At 39.8% G+C, this 22,975-nt stretch overlaps 1 protein-coding gene across 2 annotated transcripts in view; it reads left to right on the plus strand.

Moving 5' to 3' along the window:
• loxl2a (lysyl oxidase-like 2a) overlaps positions 1–22,975 on the plus strand; it is a 33,268-nt gene that overhangs the window by 1,754 nt on the left and 8,539 nt on the right. The window contains exons 2-8 of one of the 2 annotated variants that reach the window (XM_028575218.1): positions 200–513; positions 2,838–3,013; positions 13,653–13,861; positions 16,236–16,452; positions 18,550–18,733; positions 20,749–20,900; positions 20,996–21,163. In XM_028575218.1, the coding sequence (XP_028431019.1) occupies positions 231–513; positions 2,838–3,013; positions 13,653–13,861; positions 16,236–16,452; positions 18,550–18,733; positions 20,749–20,900; positions 20,996–21,163 (1,389 nt within the window). In that variant the 5' untranslated portion in view covers positions 200–230. Of the gene's footprint in view, positions 1–199; positions 514–2,837; positions 3,014–12,667; positions 12,702–13,652; positions 13,862–16,235; positions 16,453–18,549; positions 18,734–20,748; positions 20,901–20,995; positions 21,164–22,975 lie in introns of those variants that run through there. The other variant, XM_028575219.1, reaches the window with a different exon arrangement.

Consider the following 22,975-nt stretch of genomic DNA (forward strand, 5'->3'; position numbering starts at 1 on the left):
AACTGCTCATTCGCTTAAATTATGGACAAAACTACCACACACCACAAATTACTGTCTGCCTCTGCAACATGAACTCCTTGGAATTGGATGTTGTTACTTTAAAAGTCCATCTCATTAAGAAATATTCACTAAGCATAGTTCAGTACAGCTTCTATTACCGACACATGCAATCTTTTTTTGTCTTATTATCTCCCCCTAGATCACTGTCTTTTCTTTCCTCGTCCTGCATAATGCTGCGCCCAGTTGCCATCCACTGTCTCTTGTCCACCTTGCTGTGCATGTGGGCGCTGTGTAACGGCCAGTCACCCTCTAGCCCCCCTGTAATCCAGCTACGTCTAGCTGGGGAGAAGCGGAAACACTACGAAGGCCGGGTGGAAGTTTTCTACAATGGAGAGTGGGGGACGGTGTGCGATGATGACTTCTCCATCACTGCTGCCCAAGTGGTGTGCAGAGAGCTCGGCTTCATGAATGCCGAGTCCTGGTCGCCCTCTGCCAAGTACGGAAGTGGAGAAGGTAAGAAAACTAGTGTGGACTTTATTAGAAGTGTCTGTTGGTTTCCAGGATTTCATCTGAACCTTTTATTATCTAATCAAAACCAAAATCATGCTTTTCAGCTGTCTAAGAACTGAGGTGAGGGTATAGGGTGTTAATCTCAGTAAACCAGGCAACCACCCACAGTCAAAGGTAGTATATCTCTTCATACAGTTTCATATGTTCCATGGAAATCCTTGACTGAGGTACACGTTTCCTCCTGTCTGACTGCTAATACCGTCAGGCACTGGTTTCCCCATTAGAGGACTGAGACACGTTGATCAGCTCTGAGCATAGGGGGGACTGGAAACACTGAGTGTGTAAACCAGACACACACAGACGTAATCTCATCCCCTCTCACTTTGTGTATGAATTCCTCCATCACTGTAAAAACACTCATGAGATTCCCAACTCTGTAAGTGCGATAGCTGCTGGTGGTAAATGTCAGTTGGTAACTGTTAATTAACTCAGTGTCCCTTGTTAAAGGCACATGTTTTCCCACTGGGTTGGGCCACATCCAGCCAGCCACTTCAAAAGTGAAGTAATTAACTTTGTTACTTGCTTCCCAAAGCACCACTGTCATTACAGCAATTTCAAGAATAACATATATGAAGTGATACTTTACAACAAGCAATAAACAAGCAGTTTGATTCTGTTTGCACTGCATTTTAGCAATGGCTTAGGTATTTAAATGTCCCTTGGAATTGGGTTAGGCTATGCTAAAAGACACTTTGAGTGTTGTAAAGTTGCAGTATTTATTATAGGATGGGAAAGAAAGAAGTTTATTTTTAACATAAACTGTGTGCAGAAATAGTATTTTGCCATTTATCACTAAAGAATTACCAAAATGGTTTTTGGTAATTTGCTGACAAATAGATGTTTAGTCTGTAAAAGAATACTTTTGAAAGGAGAGTATTTGAGGCCCAGACTAGCTGTGTGCATGTGAGTGAATGGAAACATCTTTTATCTGTTTTCTTGTTGATGGTGGAGACCCATGACTATAAACTTGATCAAGAGCATTTTGCATTTCCCATTATAATGACTCCAATAAGAGAAACCACAAAATGTTTTTAATTGAAGACACAACTACATAACAAGTACAAGTACATCCCTTTTGGATGCAGAGCGTTTTCCCTGCAGGGATGTTAATCAGATCCTCAGCTGCCTATTACACAGCTATTATTTGCTATATAATTGATATAATTGTGAAAACATGTTTGTGTAAAACAAAATATCAGAAAAAGCTAAGGCTACTCTGCTTCAAGCTATAACTTGAAACAGGATCAAATGCAACTGCACAACATCTTTATTTAGACCTTCTTAGGAACACTGTGCTTTGTCCAGTTTAGGATTTTGAGTGAAAGGTTGGAGTTAAGTGGCTTGCTGAAAGTGCTAATAAAAGCCCAATCAGAAAATTCATGGCTCCCCTGTGCACTGTGCTCCCTGCTCTTTTTTTACTGGCTTGTGAAATTACATTCCCATAAGACCGGCGAATGATAGTTTTAACACAGCAATCCAGATTTATCACAACTGGCAATGCTGGGTATTTGTTTAGACAAAGGTGTACTGAGACTAATCTGGTCTCACTTGGGAACTCTGCTGTATTTCAGCACCAGAAGACTTGGCTCTTATTATGTAAATGTTTCAAAGGTAATCATCTCTCTGCCAGGAGAAGGCTACGTGACCGTATATGATGCAGTCACTTCTTGGTATGATCAGGATGTCGCTCATCAACATATTAAGACTGCCAGAACGATGAGCAGTCCATTGGTGGTTTCCATGACCACAGTTCTGTGGTTTCCCTCACGGCTGATTCAGAACAGCCAGCTGGACAGCAGATGATCTGCTTTAGCCGTGACAACATTTATTCGGCAGGTTTTTGCTGAAAGAATGCGTCAGGTTATGTTGGAGACCAAACACAGCTCCACATGAGTAGGTTTGCTGTCTGTGTGACTAGACTTGGACATGGAAATGCTGAAAAAGATGTCAAAAGGGTGTGATCCATGGCTTAAGCTGTCAAGGTACCATGTTGTAACCACCCATTTATATTTTCTAATGAATGAATTCCTTATTAGGAATTGAAATTTACAGCCCCATGGGGCTCAGTGGGAAAAGTGTGGCACCAGCCCTGCCAGTGTAAATGGTTTGATTTGTGATAGCAAGGGTCAACCACACATTGGATTATACAATAAATGTCCTAAACCACAGAATATCAGTATAACAGGTAATACATTAAAACAAGTCCTGCAGTCCAACAAAGCAGCACACACAACATATATCTATTTGCTTAAATCTTTGCCTCTCAGGCCGTATCTGGTTAGACAATCTGCACTGCACTGGTGGAGAGAAGACCCTGGCTCAGTGTCACTCCAATGGCTTTGGAGTGTCGGACTGCAAACATTCAGAAGATGTCGGAGTGGTGTGCACCCAAAAGCGCATTCCAGGCTTCAAGTTCATCCAGAACCAGGCCAACAACGATGAGGTAGGTTCCCATGGAGCACCACCCTCACAAATAAACCTGTACACATTCGGGATATTTCTAGTAAATAGATACATCTATACAAACTCACACAAGTAAACAGGCTGGGATCATTTGATCACATAGTTAATAACACTCAAGTAGCATCCACTCATGGTTCAAGTACACACACGTAACCTGAACAGATGTTCAGCACAATAAAAAAAGGAACAGAGCATAGGCTTTGGATGAAAGAAAAACCTTATAGTGAATTGCTCCAAGAATCTCAAAGTATTTATTTCAAATCTTTCCAACTTTCCAGACTGAGCCAGACAGATCAGTGAATTGAATGTAATGTCTGTCTGTCTGTCTGTCTGTCTGTCTGTAGATATTACGAGGAGCAATATTTTGCTGCTTTAAAATTACACAGTCTTTAGATTGCTGTGGGTCAACTTATGATACATGTTCAAACAAAATACCCAAAATGTCGCTTGACACGACAGCCGCCAATAACTGATTTGTAAATCTATGAAATAGTGGTGTACTAAATCAGGTTGCACCATTTAAACTTAAGAAATTTCTTAGCTAGTAAAGACCATAGACGTTCCTGTAGCATCAGCTGCAGAGCTATATTGTCTTGTTTCTTGAAATTTTCTTGTTATTATTAAACAGCATTTTAATCACGTGTCAGGTCAGATCTATCGATCATATCCCATTACCTGTTTTACTCTTCACTCTCAGTTAATATATTAGCAAGCTAACGTTACTTTTGTCAGTTATGCTAGCTAGCTAGCTAATCAGCAGTTACGGCTGGAAGTTTGTGGTCGTAAATGTTCTTTAACAATTCATCTCCGTGTACAAACTTGTATGTGTGCAACCCGTGTAAATTTAGTGAGTCATAAATCTCCACTTAGTAATCACTTACATTATAACAAGGCTAAGAATTTACAAACAGCTGTTGCAACGGACACCAGTATTTTGCTCTTTGTCTGATTAAATGGATACAACTAGTAATCAAAATAATGGCCTTATGGGTACTAAATCAGTATGTCTGGACAAAAGTGCTTCCGTGTACTTTGTCATATCTGCCATGACATGAAGCTAGTGAAGTAATCTGCAAGTCAACGTATAATGTTGAGCTGTCCACTCCGCCATTTGCACTAATGGCTTTGCCAGGGTCTCATTACACTATCCCTGCCCACACCGGACCCCCACTCTGCAGCCTTGGAGATTTTGGAAATGACTCAGAGAGGGGGAAGTCCATCCTGTCTGGCTGCAGAGAACGCCTTTGTACCGGATGGAAAGTCAGTGTGGGTTTGTTGACGTGATGGGAGAAAGGGAGGGAGAGAAGAGGATAGAGATATTATTTCACCTTGTCTGTCTAAAGCAACATTTCTTTGGCAGCTTAGAACACAGTCGATGCTGTAACACTTCATGACGGCATTCATACTAGAGAGTTTTGTTTGTTCATACTAGAAGTCGGGTGGGAGATTTGGCTGTTACCAGACTCTCTACAACAGCCAGAACAGTCAGTGACTGTGATTTTTACTGGGTTCAGTAAAGGCAACACGCCTGAGGAGAACATCTGAAATCCCTGTGTATCTTTCTCATGCTTAGTTAAGTCATGGGAATGGAGGAATAAAAGACAGGAGAAATTGAAATCTTTAATCCCAAACTGAACCCTATTCACAATGTTCTTATTTGTACAGGTCGTGTATGTAAGCAGCACCCTTTCTTCCCTATTTGTCTTGTGTATTCAGGGTCTCTGGGGTGTTACTGCAGTTCAGTCCCCCACCCTGTAAATATTTCCTTGGTCTGGCCAGAGCCTTTCAAGTCGCAGGGAAGAGGAATGGGGAAAGGTGTAGCTACACCTCTTAAACCATGCTTGAGCTGACGTCAGCAATGTTCCTTCAATCTGTTTATTCACAGCATGAATTGACATTCTGTGCTCTATCTGGAAAGTTAACACCCTAACCAAACGTGTACTACAGTCTAAGTAGAGGTCACTGCTAAAATGGTGGGGCAATTAGTATTTTTGCTTTTACATGAATGCTTTCCGAATAGTGCGGCCTACCAGGGCTTTGTACTCTCTTAGCTTGTAGTGTCAGTGATGTGTCAGTTTAGTGTTGACATGATTTAAGTAAAGATTTTGAATTTGAGTTACAGAATTTGGATTACCAGCAATTCTTTCTTGTATGCATGGAGTAGTTTTTCAGTACTGTATATCAGGGCAAATCTACAGGTCACAAAGTTGCTTCAAACTGCAATTATTTTCTTTCGTAAGCGATACATTGTGAGACTACTTACAGTTTATGGGAACGTGGAAATTAGACCACATGCTCACTTCGGTAAATTCAGCTTTGACCACAAATAATAGTCTACTGAAAACATCAGTCTGTCATTTATGAAAACAGCAGCTTCCACTGGCACGAGTTGCAATGGAAGACATGCTAAGCAGAAATACCATTAAAGCTTTAGCATTTACAAAATATCAAGTCAATAATCAAGTTTTGCTAAAAACTAATCTTGAAGTGTCTTTCTCAGACAGCTAAAGCTTTTGTCAGTCGCCATTTAACCTGTCTGACATTACCAACTGCAAGTGATGTCAGTCTGCTACTGATCTGTCATCGAAAGACGAAAGCCATCGCTCCTAACATTAACTTTCTCAGTTAGTTATGCAACACTCATAACACAACAACAGAACATGCATTCTTGGCTGACTGAATCATTGTCATGAATAATGTTAATTATTTTAACATGCAGCATCTCATGCCATTCTCACACCATTGCAACATGACCGTTTTCATTTGTCTGTCTAACCAGGCACAGTTGCTTTATTTATTAGCATGCGTTTGTTTGGTCTTCAGCCATTAGGGGGGATTACATTTGTCAGCAGAATCAAACACTTAGATGGCAGGAGGCTTAGTTTATCATCTGTTAGTCGGGACTTTTCAACCAACTCTGCCATTTTCGCTTGCTGTTCACGTGTGAACGGCATGTGTAAATCATTGTCCACAGGATCAGTGATAAATACATCATCTTCATGAGAAGATGCCTCAAATTTCAGTCAGTATACGTTCGATGTTTATGAGAGAGTGTGATGAGTCATTTAAAGGGAAAATTATAGGTTCATGGTTTTATAGGAGTTATTCCAGGATGTTCTTTACTTTTTTCAAAATGTTGGCATTGCTAGCGTTGCATAATACATTGTCCCCTGCAAAAGAGAAATTTCCAGTGGGAACTGTTGCTTTGTTGCACTCTTATTCGTACCTTTTTGATTGTTCACAAGCCAGTGCAAGTAAAGAAAATAAGATTTTTTTTTAGATATATGAATCGCATACTCCTGCTTGCAGAACCTCAAACATCATTATAAACAGATTAGACGTCTAGATGAGTTCATCTTCTGCCTGAAGGGATGAGAAAAAAATTAGCACCAAAAACAGCTGCAGTTGCCTACCACTTAGTGAGTTCACTCCAGCTAAACACTTACATCCAGAATTAACACAAAGACGTCAGAAGCCAGTTGTACTAACAGAATGCAGTGGTTAAAAAGCCTTTTGATTCGTTGCTCATCTAAACAGGGCAAAGGTTGCTCTTCTCCATCATGCGCGACGGTGTCCGCTTACATGAATTCCAGTTCCTCACATTCGCTGCTATACAACCAAAGGAAACCCGAGCCAAAGTTGGATTTGCCTCCAACATGATGTATGCAAAAGGCTTGCGAGGAGGAGAGTGATCAAGGGGAGAAAAGGTAGATGTGTGCGCTGAAGCCGGTTTCTCTCCTGTGTATAGAGTAGCAGACAGATCCACCACATGTTCAACAGCTGGATCACACTGTGGCCTTAGCTGTCCTTTGCGCTGCAGGGTGCCAACGGTCCAAACTTTTATTTCTGACACCTGCACTTTAGGATTACCATAGCATTTTAGATTTAGTAAATATGAATTATTGTATGTGCACTGCACATATGCATCAAGACTAAAGTTTCAGATATTACACAATTTAAGCTACTGAAATGTGAGATAAATGTTTTGATTTGAGAGGCCTAAATTAAAGCACCAGTTAGAAATTTGTTGTACATGGATGTTTCAGTACAATACAATACAATACAAAGCATCTAAACTTAAAGGAACTTTTTGACTTTTTGGAAGTCATTTTCTTTGTTGCTGAGAGTTGGATGAGTAGATGGATACCATTCTCATGTCTAGCCACACATAAAGCTGTACCCAGGCGACTGTTAGCTTAGCTTAGCATGGACATTGGAATGAAAATTTCAATTATGAAATATCGGCATTTCTACATTTTTCCAATTAATTTAGGGCCAGTTTGAGATTAGCCGTGTGTGTGTGCATCTAGTCTACCTATAGTAATTAATGTTTTCCTTTCTGTTGTCATGATGGGAGCAGTGCACTCACTGATAGATATTCCACATGCAAAGCACACAGCCACACACATGCACACACGCACACCTCCTCAGTAAAGTCAGTCAGGCAAACTTGGGGCAGAAAGTGGGGTAGGGCAGATGTGAAAGTCATTTGAAAGAGCCTCAATGTTATGCTTTTCATCTAAACTGTGGTGTGATTATCATTCATACATGCCATGTTTTGTAGGATGGGGCGGGTGTGGGTGGGTGAGTAGGTGGGTGGGTGTCTGGAGGCACGTGTAGATAAACGTGCAGCAGGGCTGGAGGGCTGAATAAAGCGGAAGAAATGCACAGTAGTGGAAGCATTAGTCAGACACTGGCTAGACCACAGTCTCATGTTCACACATTAAATACTGAGGGGGACCCAGACACAAAATAGTCTGCTCTCCATTTGGAGTTCAGTAATGGTCAAAGCACGCTTCAGAGACTAGTAATGAATAGAGCTAAATAAAGTAGTTTTCTTTCTTTTTCTGTAACTCGCCAATTACAAACAAGAATCATGCAGTCAAGTCCAGCTAACCAGTTCTAAACATTTAAAAACTTGTGAAATATTGGCCATTTATGATTTTTTTTTTTTTACAGGAAAAGAGTACTTTTGGAAAAAGGCCACGTAATGAATGAATCACTACAGTACAGTGAGTCAGTCACAGAGTGACTGTAAGATGAAGCAACTTTATAGAATGTCCAGTTGAGAATTAACCTCAGTATGACCTACAGAATGGAAAACCTGCTCTCATTACATCTTACTCCATCACACATCTAGGCCGATCTGGTTGCCAAAATGGTCAAATTTCGGAGGAAACAGGTATACCTGGCCACAATGTGTTGTTTTTACTCTTTGGTTTTTTTACGGATTTAACAAACAAGATACTATGTGTTGATTAGTGAACTTAAATGTGAAAGAAATATCATCATGGGTCCATGTTCTTTTTGCTGCGTTTTTCCATTAAAACTTCTAAAGAAGTGACCAGTGTTTGGATTTGGGCCTTGGCCAAACAGGATTATGCTGAGTTTATGTCTGGTGGTCTGGGTATGGGGGAGAAATGCCTGGACTGATCCCAGCTGTGGATATCTGTCCTCTTCCCTTTAGTCTCACACGTTCAGACGGCCAGTTTCCTCTCTCTGTGCCAAATGCAACACAGGCTAAACCTATCTCAGTGCCCCATTTCATACTCACCTCATACCCCCTATCCTGTCTGGTGTTTTCTGTCTTCACACCTGGCGTCACTTTGATTACTCACCTTTTCTGTTTCACTCCATGTTCTGTATCAGGTGAACTTCTGTTTAGCTATTTATTAATATATAGCTTACATGTTTGTCATCTTTGTTTTCTTTCTTTCTTTGTTTTTTTTTTCCTGTTAAATTCATGTTTTTATACCATAACGAATAATCTCTCCATCGTCTCAGAACAGCAGATCCCTGATCATAGTCACGTCTCCTCACCTTCCCATCTTGTCAGGCACCGACGGAAATGCTGTGTCATGCTCTGGCCAGCAGGAATGTCTTCATGAAAGAGTGGTTCTTACCGACTCTTACCACTGCGGTCAGTGGGAGGAGCGGGGTCACTGTAGAAACAGTCTGACTTGGTTGTGGCTCCTCCTGCATTGCACTCTTCAGCGTTTAGAGCCTTGAACATTCCATCAGGCTGACGCCATCTCAGGAAACCACCCTGTGGGCAAACGTTTAATATTTCTGGGAGACATGCCTGGATGTTTTTTTTTTTGCAGAGTTAAAGAAGCAGGCCATTACAAAATTACTGAGATCAGCTTTTGCATACCACTGAGCAGCTCAGAGGTTTGGCACCCACAGTGCAACCTCACACCCAGCCAGGGACAAACTGCAGAACTTGGCTTAAAATGAACAATGGCTAATTAGGTAGTTGTTTTACCAAAACGCCCTGGAGGTCAAAGGTTACCATTACTTCCTGATTTAGGGGTCTTCAGGAGAACACATGATACTAACTGGGGTGAACCACGGTCTGACCAACTGGCTTTACAGCCCTTTATGGTAGACTGTGGACCACCCGCAGACACTCTCCTAACCTGAACTCCGTCAGCAGCTTCTGTCTTTAGCCTCTCTTTAAAATCTTGATTTACAATTTGAATTTTATGGATAATGTTTTTTTACTTCTATCAGTGCTCTCTGTTTTCTGATCATCCCATAAATCCAAGATGCTACGTGAGCAGTCTATTAAGAGACATTTGGCTAGATTTCTTCCACACTGACCCTAAGGGAAAAGACTAGTGTTTCTTCTTTTGTGCTCTACTGGTTCGTTTTAGGTTCTTGGCTCACTGCTACAGTGTGAATAATGGCATTGATATATTTCATATCATATGTGAATATCAGGTAGCTTTTCATAAAGACTATATACACTTGTGAATTACTATTTATTCCCTTTAATTTTTTTTTATTTGGGAAAACCAAAATACTGCCCACAGGCCCTTACATCTCAACTCTGTTTAACATCTACATGCTTCCACTGGCTCACATTATGGAAAACAACAAGATTAGTTACCTTAGTTATGTGGACGACACACAAATTCACATAACCTTAACGCCTGGGGACTATAGTCCAATACAAAAACTGACTAAGTGCATTGAACAAATTAACGACTGGATGTGCCAGAACTTTCTTAAATTAAATGTAGAAAAAACTGAGGTAGTTGTTTTTGGAGTAAAAGAGGAACGATTGAAAGTCAGCGCTCAGCTTCAAACAGCAATGTTAAAAACAACAGACAAAGCCAGACATCTTGGTGTAATTATGGACTCAGACCTGAATTTCAACAGCCACATTAAGACAATAACAAAGCCAGCCTATTATCACCTTAAGAATATATCAAGGGTTAAAGGACTTATGTCTCAGCAGGATTTGGAAAAACTTGTCCATGCTTTTATCTTCAGTAGACTTGACTACTGTAACGGTGTCTTTACAGGTCTCCCTAAAAAAATAAGACCAGACAGCTGCAGCTGATTCAGAACGCTGCTGCTCGAGTCCTCACTTAGACCAAGAAAGTGGATCACATCACTCCAGTTCTGAAGTCTTTACACTGGCTTCCTGTGCTCCAAATAATTGATTTCAAAGTACTTCTGCTAGTTTATAAATCACTAAACGGTTTAGGGCCAAAATACATTTCGGATCTGCTACTGCACTACGAACCACCCAGACCTCTCAGGTCATCTGGGACAGGTCTGCTTTCTGTCCCCAGAGTCAGAACTAAAACTAACTAAACTAAACTTTGAATTGCCCTGTTGCTGAAATGTGCTATATAAATTGCCTGGCCTTGCCTTGAAGACGCAAGAAAAATTGAGCAAAGATTCCAGACATTCATCCAAACTGCTAAGGCCTCTAAGGCAACACTTAACAAGTTTAAACAAAGATTTCTTTTCCGATTTTTCAACTTGTTTTTCGATGATGTGTTCACCCTGATGGATTGCCTTTCTTAAGCAAGTTTCAAGTCTGCAGGTTTTGGCATGAGTTTATATTCATCATAGGTACCCAAAAAGTTGGAAAAAGGTTGTCATTCTTTAACATAAAAAAAAATGATAACGTGCTTTCTAAAGTGTCTGGCAGTAATCTAAATTTATACAAATGAACAGAAAAAGCATACAGTATAATATGTAACAGTCTGTATTATTGTATCATTCCTTCTCAGATTGCTGGCATTTCTTTTTTTTCTGATACACTTGTTCATTCCTAGACTGGGTAAACCCCGCCCAATCTGGCTGGCTGGAAATCTGTATGTTTATCTATCCTGCTTCCGTTACAAATTTGCGGGAACCAATCACAAACTGGCTTATCCACCTGGCGCACTATTGGCGGGTTTAACGCAATGACGATAGAGAAGCGACCAAGCAGCTTCTTGTTTATATTCAACAAGCCGGCCACCGAAGCGCAGCACTCCATGGCAGCAACCCGTTGATGCCGCTGTCGCTGCTACGTCACCCGGATCGTTGGTCTGATTGGTTGAAGGACTATCCAATTGCGTACAGAGTCATTTGAACTATACCCGTTATTCACGCCTCTTGTGCAGTAGAATATACAGAGCAGACTCCCCAGATTAATGTTCAGTCTTAAAAGGTCGAGCTTGGTCTGGTGATAGCCAGACTATTGCATTCCCTCACAAAACATTCTTCCTTTATGACTCATAGGCCTCATTGTATTTACAATACATCAAGTGAAACAGGAAATGTGAAGTCCAGAGTTTAGATAAAACTACCTATATCCTCTAAATAACATTCTTGTCTTTTAGACATTTAGACAATTTATTTGAGATATTGACACTTTTTTTTTTTTTTTTTTTTTTTTAGCAATGACACTATAAAAACATAAAGGTTTCTTGGTTTCATTTGATGTCTGATTTCATGTTTTTAATTTTGATCTCTCTTCGCAGAGATTAAACTACATAGACAAAGATTTTTAAAGAAATCTATGAAGAAAATAAAACTGCTCTCAAAAATGAGAAAGACAAAGTGTGAAAAGTTAAAAAAAATGCATTGAACGTTTACGGTAATCATTAATATGTAGCTGCTGTCAGGTCTTTGGTCAGTGGTTGATTTACAGAGGTGTCAAGTAACGAAGTACAAATACTTCGTTACCTTACTTAAGTAGAAATTTTGGGTATCTATTCTTTACTGGAGTAATTATTTTACAGCATACTTTTTACTTCTACTCCTTACATTTTCACGGAATTATCTGTACTTTCTACTCCTTACATTTTAAAAATAGCCTAGTTACTCATATTTCAGTTCGGCTTGTTTTCATTCCGGCTCGTCATCGTTCAAAAAAACACACACAAAAAAGCCTATCCAGATCGCTCCATCCGGAGAGAGTGAATGTGATTGTGGTTGGATGAGAAGTATAAACATAGTCATTCCGACACCCTATTGGTTTGTACGCGATCCATCAAACCTGCACAGACCCGGTGCTAATACGCCACCGGTGCTTTAACGACCGTTATCTACCGGACCGAATAGCACGCGGATTTCGGTGCCTTATTTAGGTGCCACTTAAATGCCTGCGCTTCTCTCTGATGCTCCGAAAACGGACGTTAGAGGGAACTGAAACATCGCAGCACGGGACGCTAGTTAACACTACAGTTGACAGCAGCTAACGTTAGCCTACGGTTAGCTAGCAGCTGGAGTAAACACGGTTAAAATTCTGACAGCTAAACGGTGTAAAAGTGTGTCTGTATTTCACTGGAGAGGATTGTAACACCAGTCTGTAGCTGCTGTTGTCTGAAAAACACAGACACAGAGATGTGTCACCTTTTTCAGCCCTTCTGAGTTTGCAGGTATGATTTTAATATTACATTATTATAGTCATATGATTTTGTCCCAACGTTTTGGGGTTAAGCTGTTGTCCTTAATGGCATTGTTTCCCCCTTACATCAGGGGTCTTCAACGTTTTTTAAACCAAGGACCCCTTAACTTAAAGTGAGATGTAGCAGGGACCCCCTACTACATATTGTATGAAATTAAGTTGCCTATTAAACTGGGCCTACAATAACAGTTAGGGCAACCTAAAGCGTTCTTACATACCCTTTTTTCATAAGCTATTAAAATATTAATTGTTGGCATGATTTTATAATATTTTAATGTTACATACTGTATGTGGCACAGTAAATCTAGGATTAACTGTATCTGTGGGCTGATATCTTAGGGACTCCCTTACCTATAGGCCAGTAAGCCTATCATCAGTGGGAATTTATATTTGCTAATAATATGTTGGAATTATGTTAAGGCATTTTAATTTTAAAAGACTCAAAGATAATAAAAAGACTAAAAAATTTACAATAATTTGGAGGCCCCCCTGCAATGACTTTGAGGACCCCTGGTTGAAGATCTCTGCCTTACATTACTTTTACTTTTATACTTTAAGTAGTTTTGAAACCAGTACTTTTACAGTTTTACTTAAGTAAAAAGCTTGAGTTGATACTTCAACTTCTACAAAAGTCTTTTCAAACCCTAGTATCTATACTTCTACTTGAGTAATGAATGTGAACACTTTTGACACCTCTGTTGACTTATGCTGTTATATCATGTTACGAATGACAATAACAGTCCTCTAATCTTTTAAAGGTATGGAATATTCCATTGATTACAATTCTTATAGTCTATGTTTAGCAAAGGTGTCTCCATATGGACTAAAGTGTACATAAAGGGGTCTATGGTGTGTAATATAAAATGTGAAAATGGTGTTATATGGCATGCAGTGATGAAACATTTCCTCTGCTGTTTCTCAGGGTTTAACGGTGCAGGTGGAGGATGTGAGGCTCAGGGCCACTTACTCTCAGAGGAAAAGGATTCCCATCACTGAGGGCTTTTTGGAGGTGAAAGATGGAGGAAAATGGCGACAGATCTGCAATGAGGAGTGGACAGAGAAGAACAGCAGGGTCATCTGTGGAATGTATGGCTTCCCCGGAGAGAAACGCTTCAATGCCCGACCCTACAAGTGAGTTATTGTGCTGGGGCCAGCAGAAGGATTTAAATAAGGCCAGTTAGAAATATTAAAAGTCTTCACATTAGGTGAAATCTAACATAAACAACCCTAACCCTTAGCTTTTAGTTGAGTTAATTACAGTTTAGATTATGGGAATATAGTAGTGCTGCATATATAATGAATTATTTTAAATTCACACATGTGTCAAAAACATGCTATATTCCTGTATGATACATTTTAAATTTTTATGTTACCTTAGGATTTCTTTAACTGTTGATTTTCATTCTTAGTCTATTTAGGAATGTTTTATCATCACAGACTGATGTTAGGAAACGTTACGTAAGCACGCGTTTATTTACACTGTTCATCACTCAATCTTTCATCCGCTTTCCACACTGAGATTAAACAGACTCAAGCCTGGAGATTCTTGACAAGAAGCCAAAAACTGCCAGAGGAAGTTTTAGAGAATGAAAGATGGGCCTTGCTGGGAAACCACTGAATGCATTACGTTGTGAAACAGTGGCTCTTTTGGCTGAATGTAATTGTTTCCCTTAGTTCTCCCTCTATTTCCTAGAACACTTTGTGTCTTATCATTTTTATCTGCCAACATGGGAACTGAAGTTCATAATAAAACAGATGTTAATGGCATGTGAGAGAATAACCACATGAGCAACTCTCCCAATCTGGTCACTACATGAAAGAGAATGTTTCTCTCTTAAGCTCAGCCTGAGGTACAAATCCAATAATCTAAGTTTTTGTTTTTAGAAAACAAATGTGGCTACCTGCCCTCCAAGAAGAACATATCTTTGTTGGTTTGGTCTTCAGTACAGTTTATGTGCATGAGTTTGTGTTCATGTTAGTCTAATCTATTTATTACTGTATGCACATCCAGTCAGTGATGGTCTCTACAATCATCAAGCTCCCAGAACCACAGTTCCACCACAGTCAAATTAAGACCAGAGAGACATCAGACATGCAATTGATTTACAATGCCGTGAGTCAAAGGGATAATTACGTATGATGTGGTCAAATGTGCAATCTGTATTCAAATGGATGCTTCGTGTAAGGATACTTATGATATAGTAAGATGAAGGCGAAGAAGAGGACTTTGATTAAAAAGGTCTCTATTTTTATAGTTTTGGTAGACATGATCTCATCTGATTTGATGCATATGGATGCATTTTAACTGAGGAAAGCACACTATAAGGTGCATCAAACCAGCAAAGAACACTTTGTGTTTTGTTTATCACTTAAGATCACAAAGTCTGTTTAGGTTTTAAAGTTCACTGTTTTACAGAGGTGAAGGATCACAATCAATCTTTCTTTTATCTGGAACAACAAAGGACAGCTCTATTCACCAAATGTGCCAATAACTAAAAAAAATTAAAAACTCAATAAAATTTAGCATCTCCTCCAATTTCACGGACCAGAAATTGTTCTTGTATTCAAATTGCTACATTCTGTTTACAGCATCTGGATAAGCAGTAAGAACTGAAAGGCTGTAAATGTAGCTCATGCTGGTTTCATTACATGGTCTGCTTCTTCCAAGGCCCGGACCTGTTGTTGTGGTCCTCAATGACCCTGATGACTTCTATTCAAGTGTGGGGGTCATGAGAGTTGTAAGGTACTCTCACAACAATACCCCCATTGTGCTTCACAGCGTAGTATGGTTATTGTTGTCCCCATTCCCATAAAACAGCTTGTTAATATTTCTGTGAGGGTGTGAGAAAGAATTCTAAAATATTTCACACTAATTGGGCTGATGCTGCTGTTATAAAATACTTTACTGTAATTTACTTCCAGACCTAGTTAATGTGTTTTTTTTTATTTCCAAGATGTTTTTAATACCTGCAGTGGTTCAGACCTGTATGGTATAAAATAACTTTTTTCCCCCCTTTTTTTGATATAGAAAGTTTCTCACATCCATATGTCACCATTGTTAGGTAACCAAAATTGGCATTGACTGTTTTCAAAGCTCTTCGTTGTTGTTGTGTGATGTGCTCATGGAAATGCAGCTCAGCAGGTGATAATTAAGTGTTCAATATCAGAGCCTCTCAGCCAGCACTTGAATACACCAAGCGGACCATTTTTCAGAACAATCAATGCAACAGCATTTCTGTGCAAAGATGACATAACATATCAAAATGACATGTTCACTGTGATGAGTTGAATTTCTGAAGCAAGTTTCAAGTCTGCAGGTTTTGGCATGAATTGATACCCACCATAAGTACCCAAAAAGTTGGAAAAAGGTTGTCATTCTTTAACATAAAAAAACGAAAACATGCTTTCTAAAGTGGCTGGCAGTAATCTAAATGTATACAAATTAACAGAAGAAGCATACAATATAATACGTAACAGTTTATAATATTGTATTATTCCTTTTCAGATTGCTGGCCACGCGTCGTAAGAAGAACTTCTGGGGTTTCTCGGTCAACTGCACAGGCAACGAGGCTGACCTGTCCGATTGTAAGATGGGTGGAGAGATAAAGCAGAAGGGCAACAGCACCTGTGAGAAGGGCATGCCTGTAGTGGTCAGCTGTGTGCCTGGACGTGCCTTTGCTCCTAGCGTCAGCGCCGGCTACAGGAAGGCCTACAGGTTGGAGGTAGGTTGGATTTTGCACGCTTAGCTGCACAGCCGATCTGTAGTGAACTCTGTCACTTCATAGGAAAAAGATCTTGGGTTTAAAACTCAGCTGTAGTCCTTTCTGTGTGGTGTTTGCATGTTATTTCAGTGTGTGGACAACAGGGATCTTTAACTGTTTATGTGGCAATGTGCAGTGCTTCATTAGAGTTTTAATTTTAATTAGGTACAGTGAATGTATAGGAATTTGTCTTGATGGCATTTATCAAAGGACAGACAACCAACTTACGTATTATTATATAGCATACTGAAATAATGCGACAGAAAGGAAAACTGGACGTTTAACTGCAATACATGCCATAGACTGAGTTTGAGTTTAGTTTATTTATAAAAGGGGACAGCGCAAATTAATAAAACACATGATTTCCCATGGGTTAAAAAAGCCAGAATTAGCCAAAAGGCTATTTTTCATCTGTAGTCCCCTGCCTTCGATGTTAAAAAGGCTTTTTAAAATACAAAGAAACAAAAAAACAACACAAGCAAACAAGACTTAGCACAAAGCATCACAAAAACAGAACCCCATAAAACAGAGCTCAACACACAACGTAGCACAAAACAAGACACAACACAAAAGCAGAAGGATGTACAACAAAGCAAAACAACAGGGTATAAAGTAAAAAAAAAATATATATATATATATATATATATATACATATATACACATACATACATACATACATACTTACATATATATATATATATATATATATATATATACATACATACATACATACATACATACATACATAGATATACACCCACACATATATACACATACACATACACATACACATTCACATAAATTAGAACAGACGTAACCATTAAGATCATTAAGAGCAGTATTAAACTAGGACGAAACAGACTGTGTTTAAAATACTTGATAAATTACTGTGTAAATGCAGGCAGCTTGTCAGGCAGAGGAGGGCGGTTAAGGTCAATAATTGCATTGGATTTTGGTGACTTTGTTTGACTGAGCAGAATCAGATGTTTGGAAAAACTGAGTGTTTCTAATAAGGAAGAAAACAGTCATGTATTCTGTTAAGAGTAATCCCATCTGGACAACTCAGTCTTCACTTGTGGAAGAACAACTATAAACTGAATTAAAGCTGCAAGCAGCGTTGGCCCTCGCACCTCCTTGCGTATCGGGGTTATGCCGCTCCACGCAGCCATGCATTTGCGCAACCGTCAGACACAGCGCGCACGGTGGAGTGTGCGATGTTTGAGATGTTGTATTGCAAATGTTTTACTAAGCGTAGGGGGCGGGGCAAGCCATCATCAATGAAAAAGGACCTCTCTGCTGAGTTCAACAATACCTCACACAAGAGTCTATGAGAAACCTGGCTTTAGTTATGAAATGGGGTGTGGCTTAAGCATATGGGGCGGGGCAAACTGTCACCAATTAAAAAGGAACTCTGCTTAGTTCAATGACACCTCACACAAGACTACCTTAAACGGGTCAAAAGTTATGAAAGGGGCGTGGCCTGAGTACATGGGCATGGTTAAAGTATAGGGGTGGCTCAGTATCACATGTAGACCACACATTATAAGTTTCATGTAAATCGGATGATGTTTGTCATCTAAGGCTGATTTCCTGTTGCCAGCAGGGGGCGCTATGACCAAAAGTCAATATTGGCCTGTTGATGTCCTCGGGCCTGGACTCTTGTCCTCATTTCGTCCACACACACACACATATATATATATATATATATATATATATATATATATACATACATGTAAACAAACCGCTCAATGAGGATTTCATCTCTAAAGCAAAAGCAGTTATGAGCAATGTGTGCAGCATAGTGAGCATGCTGCCTGCTTGGTTATTGATCTTGAGCAAATTATTATTCAGGATATGATGATTATCGAAGACAGCACACCAGCTAGTCACGATGCTGCATACTGCAAATATGTCCAAATGTAAAAGAGTTGACTCATTTAAATAAATAAATCCAGTTAATTCAAACATCAATTCATCAATTGCTGTAGATTTTAGTAATAATTTGAATTCTCTGTAACATTTTCACTAATCTTAGTTTTTGGTGGACTGTTTCTGTAGCAACCCCTGGTGCGTCTTAGAGGCGGAGCTATGATTGGTGAGGGGCGAGTGGAGGTGTTGAAGAACGGGGAGTGGGGGACAGTGTGCGACGACAATTGGAGCATTCAAGCTGCCACCGTGGTGTGTCGAGAGCTGGGGTTCGGTAGCGCCAAAGAGGCCTTGACTGGCGCCCGACTGGGACAAGGTATGACCTACAGATTAGTCACTCTATATACTGTAAATGTTGGTACACTGATATGGAGAGTATGGAGAGTGTGCCCAAATAAAATAAAATGATTTCAAAATATAAACCCTTTAGGAGGGGGGAGACTTACAAATCATCATTTGAATGCAAATGGAATTAATGAATTTATAATGCCATTCTTGTTATTCATCAATGTATCAACTTATATATTGATTATAATTAGAGAGCAACTTAACACCCAGTTTTAGCTTGAATAAAATACATTGAATTATTTTGATTTAGTGTAGAGTTACTCTTTAAACACCGAAATAAATCGAGCTGGGCCGAAATTGCAGTACAGAAAAGCCAAATATATTTTTGAGATAATTTAGAAACAGCTTCTTCATTATGTAGTTCGAGGCATTCCTTGGTCACAATTCTTTACTGTAATATCCAAATATAAAGGATTTATTGTTATCAATTTTTAGGCTTCAAATATCCAGCATTGGTATGGGTTTAGAAGAAGTCACATATTTATTATGGTGGCACACTCCTGACTACATACACCAGAACATTGAAGACCACAGTCACAACTCTCAGCCATACACACAGACAGTTCCCTCACACATTCAGGGATCTTTCAGGCTTTTAGCTTTGATGACAGTCTGCATTTACAGCACTTAATACTCAACAGAAGTCCAAGCACAGCTTCAAGCAAAACTCATTCCCAGCTGTGAAAATAAAAGGTATGGACTGAAACCAAAGATCTCCACCTTCACCTTATCTTTGGCCTCTGTATCACCACCTGTTTCTGTCTCACTTTAAATGGGCCCAGACCTAAGTCAGCATATAAATACATTGGGGAGTGTATGGAGTAGCACATTAATGCCTAGACCTAGACCCAAAACCTGATTCTGTGAAATGCAATATACCACAGCCTTATAAGAATCACATGTGCGTTGGCTCTGTTGTCCTCTCCTCTGCCTTATTCTTGCAGAAAAACACAATAGCGCACAAAATGTTCCAGCAAGAAAAAAAACAGCCTTAAGGGTTTCCGAGGAATTATTTGTTGGAGAGCGCACAAGGTTATTTGAGGGATGGATTTCTTTATGAGCTGACCACTCCATCCTAAAAGGGGTGCGATACACAGACCAGAGGCTTGAAATAACTGATTGTGTTTGTTTTCAGAAGTCAATGAATTGGACTAAACAAGAATGTCAATAAATCTAAAATGGTACTTCCTGGATTTGTATGAGGGAATAGTTTTAAGGCATATTTCTCATACGTACCTCGTTTTCAGCTGATAAAGAATACAAACTAGTGTTTAGAGTTTTTTTTTGCTTGGCCCATTGTGATTTTTTTGTGTCTTGCATTTATTAATCAAGATTCATATATAATTTATTTAATGTATTCCAATCATTGTCAGACATGCTGCTGTGATTACAGCAGCACTGTGTTCTCCCTGTTGTTAATTTATGTGATCCACTGACTGCCTGTCCGTTTCAGTCTTTGGCTATAGTTTCAGAACTCGCTCACTAGAGACATTCCTGTTAAGTCACATAATAAGAAAACCAGCATGGAGGGAGTACTCGCACATGTTTTTATGGAAACTCCACAACACTGAGAAGACTTTTTTTTTTACATGAAAAAAAGACGAGAGAGAGAATGTTTCTTTTTCAGGCCTCAGCTGTCTCATTGTCATTTCACATAGCTGACTGCTTGTTTACGTTGCGTTGTAATTCTAGGGAACAGGACATCTTACATTTGTCTTTAGATAGACACAAGCAGACGAGACTCCTGCTCTTTTACTCAGGAATAGTGGGCAGTACAGGCGTGTGTTTCCTAAAAACAATGTGTAACCCGAAGATCAGCTTTCTTCTTTCCAGTAAATAAATGACGGTTCTTATTCTCATTTTCTGTGATGTACATGTTGCCAATGCTCCAGCTGTTTGTCCAATTTTTAGTGACAGTAAGTTTAGTCCTAAGTTCAACAGAATCACAATTCATATTTGTGTGATGCGTTTGTGTCTCCAAAGGGATTGGGCCGGTCCACATGAACGAGGTGGAGTGCTCTGGGTTTGAAAAGTCACTGACTGAGTGCTACTTCAACCGTGATGCTGTGGGCTGCAGCCATGAGGAAGACGCAGCAGTCAGGTGTAACGTTCCTGCCATGGGCTTCAACAAAAGAGTGAGTACCCAAACTCTTTCTATCTCTATAGTATAAAAAAATAAATAAAGATTTGCATAGAACTGGAGGACACACCTGTCTATTTCTGTCCTTAGCTCCGGTTAAATGGCGGCCGTAATCCTTATGAGGGCCGTGTGGAGGTTCTGGCAGAGAAGAACGGCTCTATGGTGTGGGGCACAGTGTGCAGTGACAGCTGGGGGACCATGGAGGCCATGGTAGTGTGCAGACAGCTGGGCTTGGGCTTTGCCAGCCATGCTTTCCAGGTAAGGACTCTGGCCTTCATGTTGCTCTCCACATCTACTTCCAACAAATCATTCTGATAATGAGCTTATCTTCACTGCATAAATGTGACTAGCTGTAGTTTAGGCTCTGGCATAACACTGGCACTCCAAACTGGACTTTTTATAATTCATGCTATCATTCCAGTATATTTGATATACATACTGTATGAGTAATTCACTCACACATTGAAATGAAATGTCATATTTTGCTTCTTTTGTTTGTACACGTGGTAATATTACTTAAAGGAAATGTCAAGTCACTAAACCACATCACATCCTGTATGTGTGGAATATACTGGACCTCGCAGAAACATAGCTTTCAACAGCAGCAGGAGAGGTATCAAGCTAAATAGTTCAACTTCTATGCAAGCCAGCTTTATTGATAATAAACTCATGATATACACCATAATTCATATTTCATTTAGTTTTAGTTTTTTAGTTTAGTTAGTTTAGTTTTAGATTAATGGATTGGACATGACATGAAAGTTACAGTCATGTGTAATATGCACTATATGAAACCACTCTGGCAGTACTACCCATTTTAGTGTGTGTGTGTGTGTGTGTGTGTGTGTGTGTGTGTGTGTGTGTGTGTGTGTGTGTGTGTGTGTGTGTGTGTGTGTGTGTGTGTGTGTGTGTGTGTGTGTGTGTGTGTGTGTGTGTGTGTGTGTGTGTGTGTGCCTGCGTGTCAGTGGATGCCATTAACTCTCACTTCAACATTCTTGAGCTTTGTTGATCCCAGAGGGCAAAGTAAGGTAGTAACTGTCTTAGAAACTTCAAAAACATAGTCAGTGCAGGTCAGCGGTGGTAAACTCCTTAGCAGGAGTAATGGGGAAAGCATTGGTTTGCTGTTTGAAGTTTAGTGGAGCTTTTCACTGGTGAAGCCTCTGCCGTGACTTGGCTGCGTCACAGTTCTGTCCTGCTTACGTTTACTTCTTGCTTTTTAAAGGAGACCCACAGTGCTTTCTTTATGTCTTGAGGTGAGAGGCCTGTAAAGTTTAAGACCCTCCTTGTGTTCTTTATATATTTTTATTTTCAAACCATTTGTGGTTTAGGATGATATAGGTCTGGAAAGTGTGTGTGAATCACAGGGACATCCGCTGATAACAGCAGGGGGAGGGGGGGAGGGGGTTTACGACTGGATCTGTTGGAGGCTGTTCATCACACTAAAGTGTGTTTGGGACAATTATCTGAATGCACTTCTAATAAGACAACATGTAAACATTTTGTCTTATGTGTTCATTATGTGTTTGCAGTCACTGCTTGAGCTTCTGCCCTTTTCAAATACAGTTCAACATTGTGCTTTTTACAGTGTGAAATAAAGAGTCCACTTGTGATTAAAAGTAGCCATTTTAGGTCAAGGTTTCATAATAACATGTCCCTTTATCATCACATTCAGTAAGTTGCCATTACATAAAAGTTCTCATGTTAACTGCAGGTTTAGGATTAATAAATGTCTGCTCTTTGTTATCGTAGGAGAGTAGGGACTCAGCCTCTCCAGAGACTCTTTACTGTCTGAATTTTAAATACTTCTGCAGGCAAAACCCCACCACCAGATGGAACAAATGACACAAAGCTTAAACTATACTGCTGTATGTCTGCCCCTCTCCTCAGCCCACCAGCAAATACTATCATATCCCTCAGCTCAATTTCTTTCTCATGAATCCTCCAGTTTATTGGAAGATGACGGAAAGTATGATTTACGGGTCGTTTCCATGTGGTCTGCAAAATGCTGTATTAACGCTAAGTCAGGACTGTGAGGACAGCAGCGCATCCCTTGCTGTGTGTGTGTGTGTG

Source organism: Perca flavescens, chromosome 4 (assembly GCF_004354835.1).
Source record: "Perca flavescens isolate YP-PL-M2 chromosome 4, PFLA_1.0, whole genome shotgun sequence".
Classification (NCBI taxonomy): domain Eukaryota; kingdom Metazoa; phylum Chordata; class Actinopteri; order Perciformes; family Percidae; genus Perca; species Perca flavescens.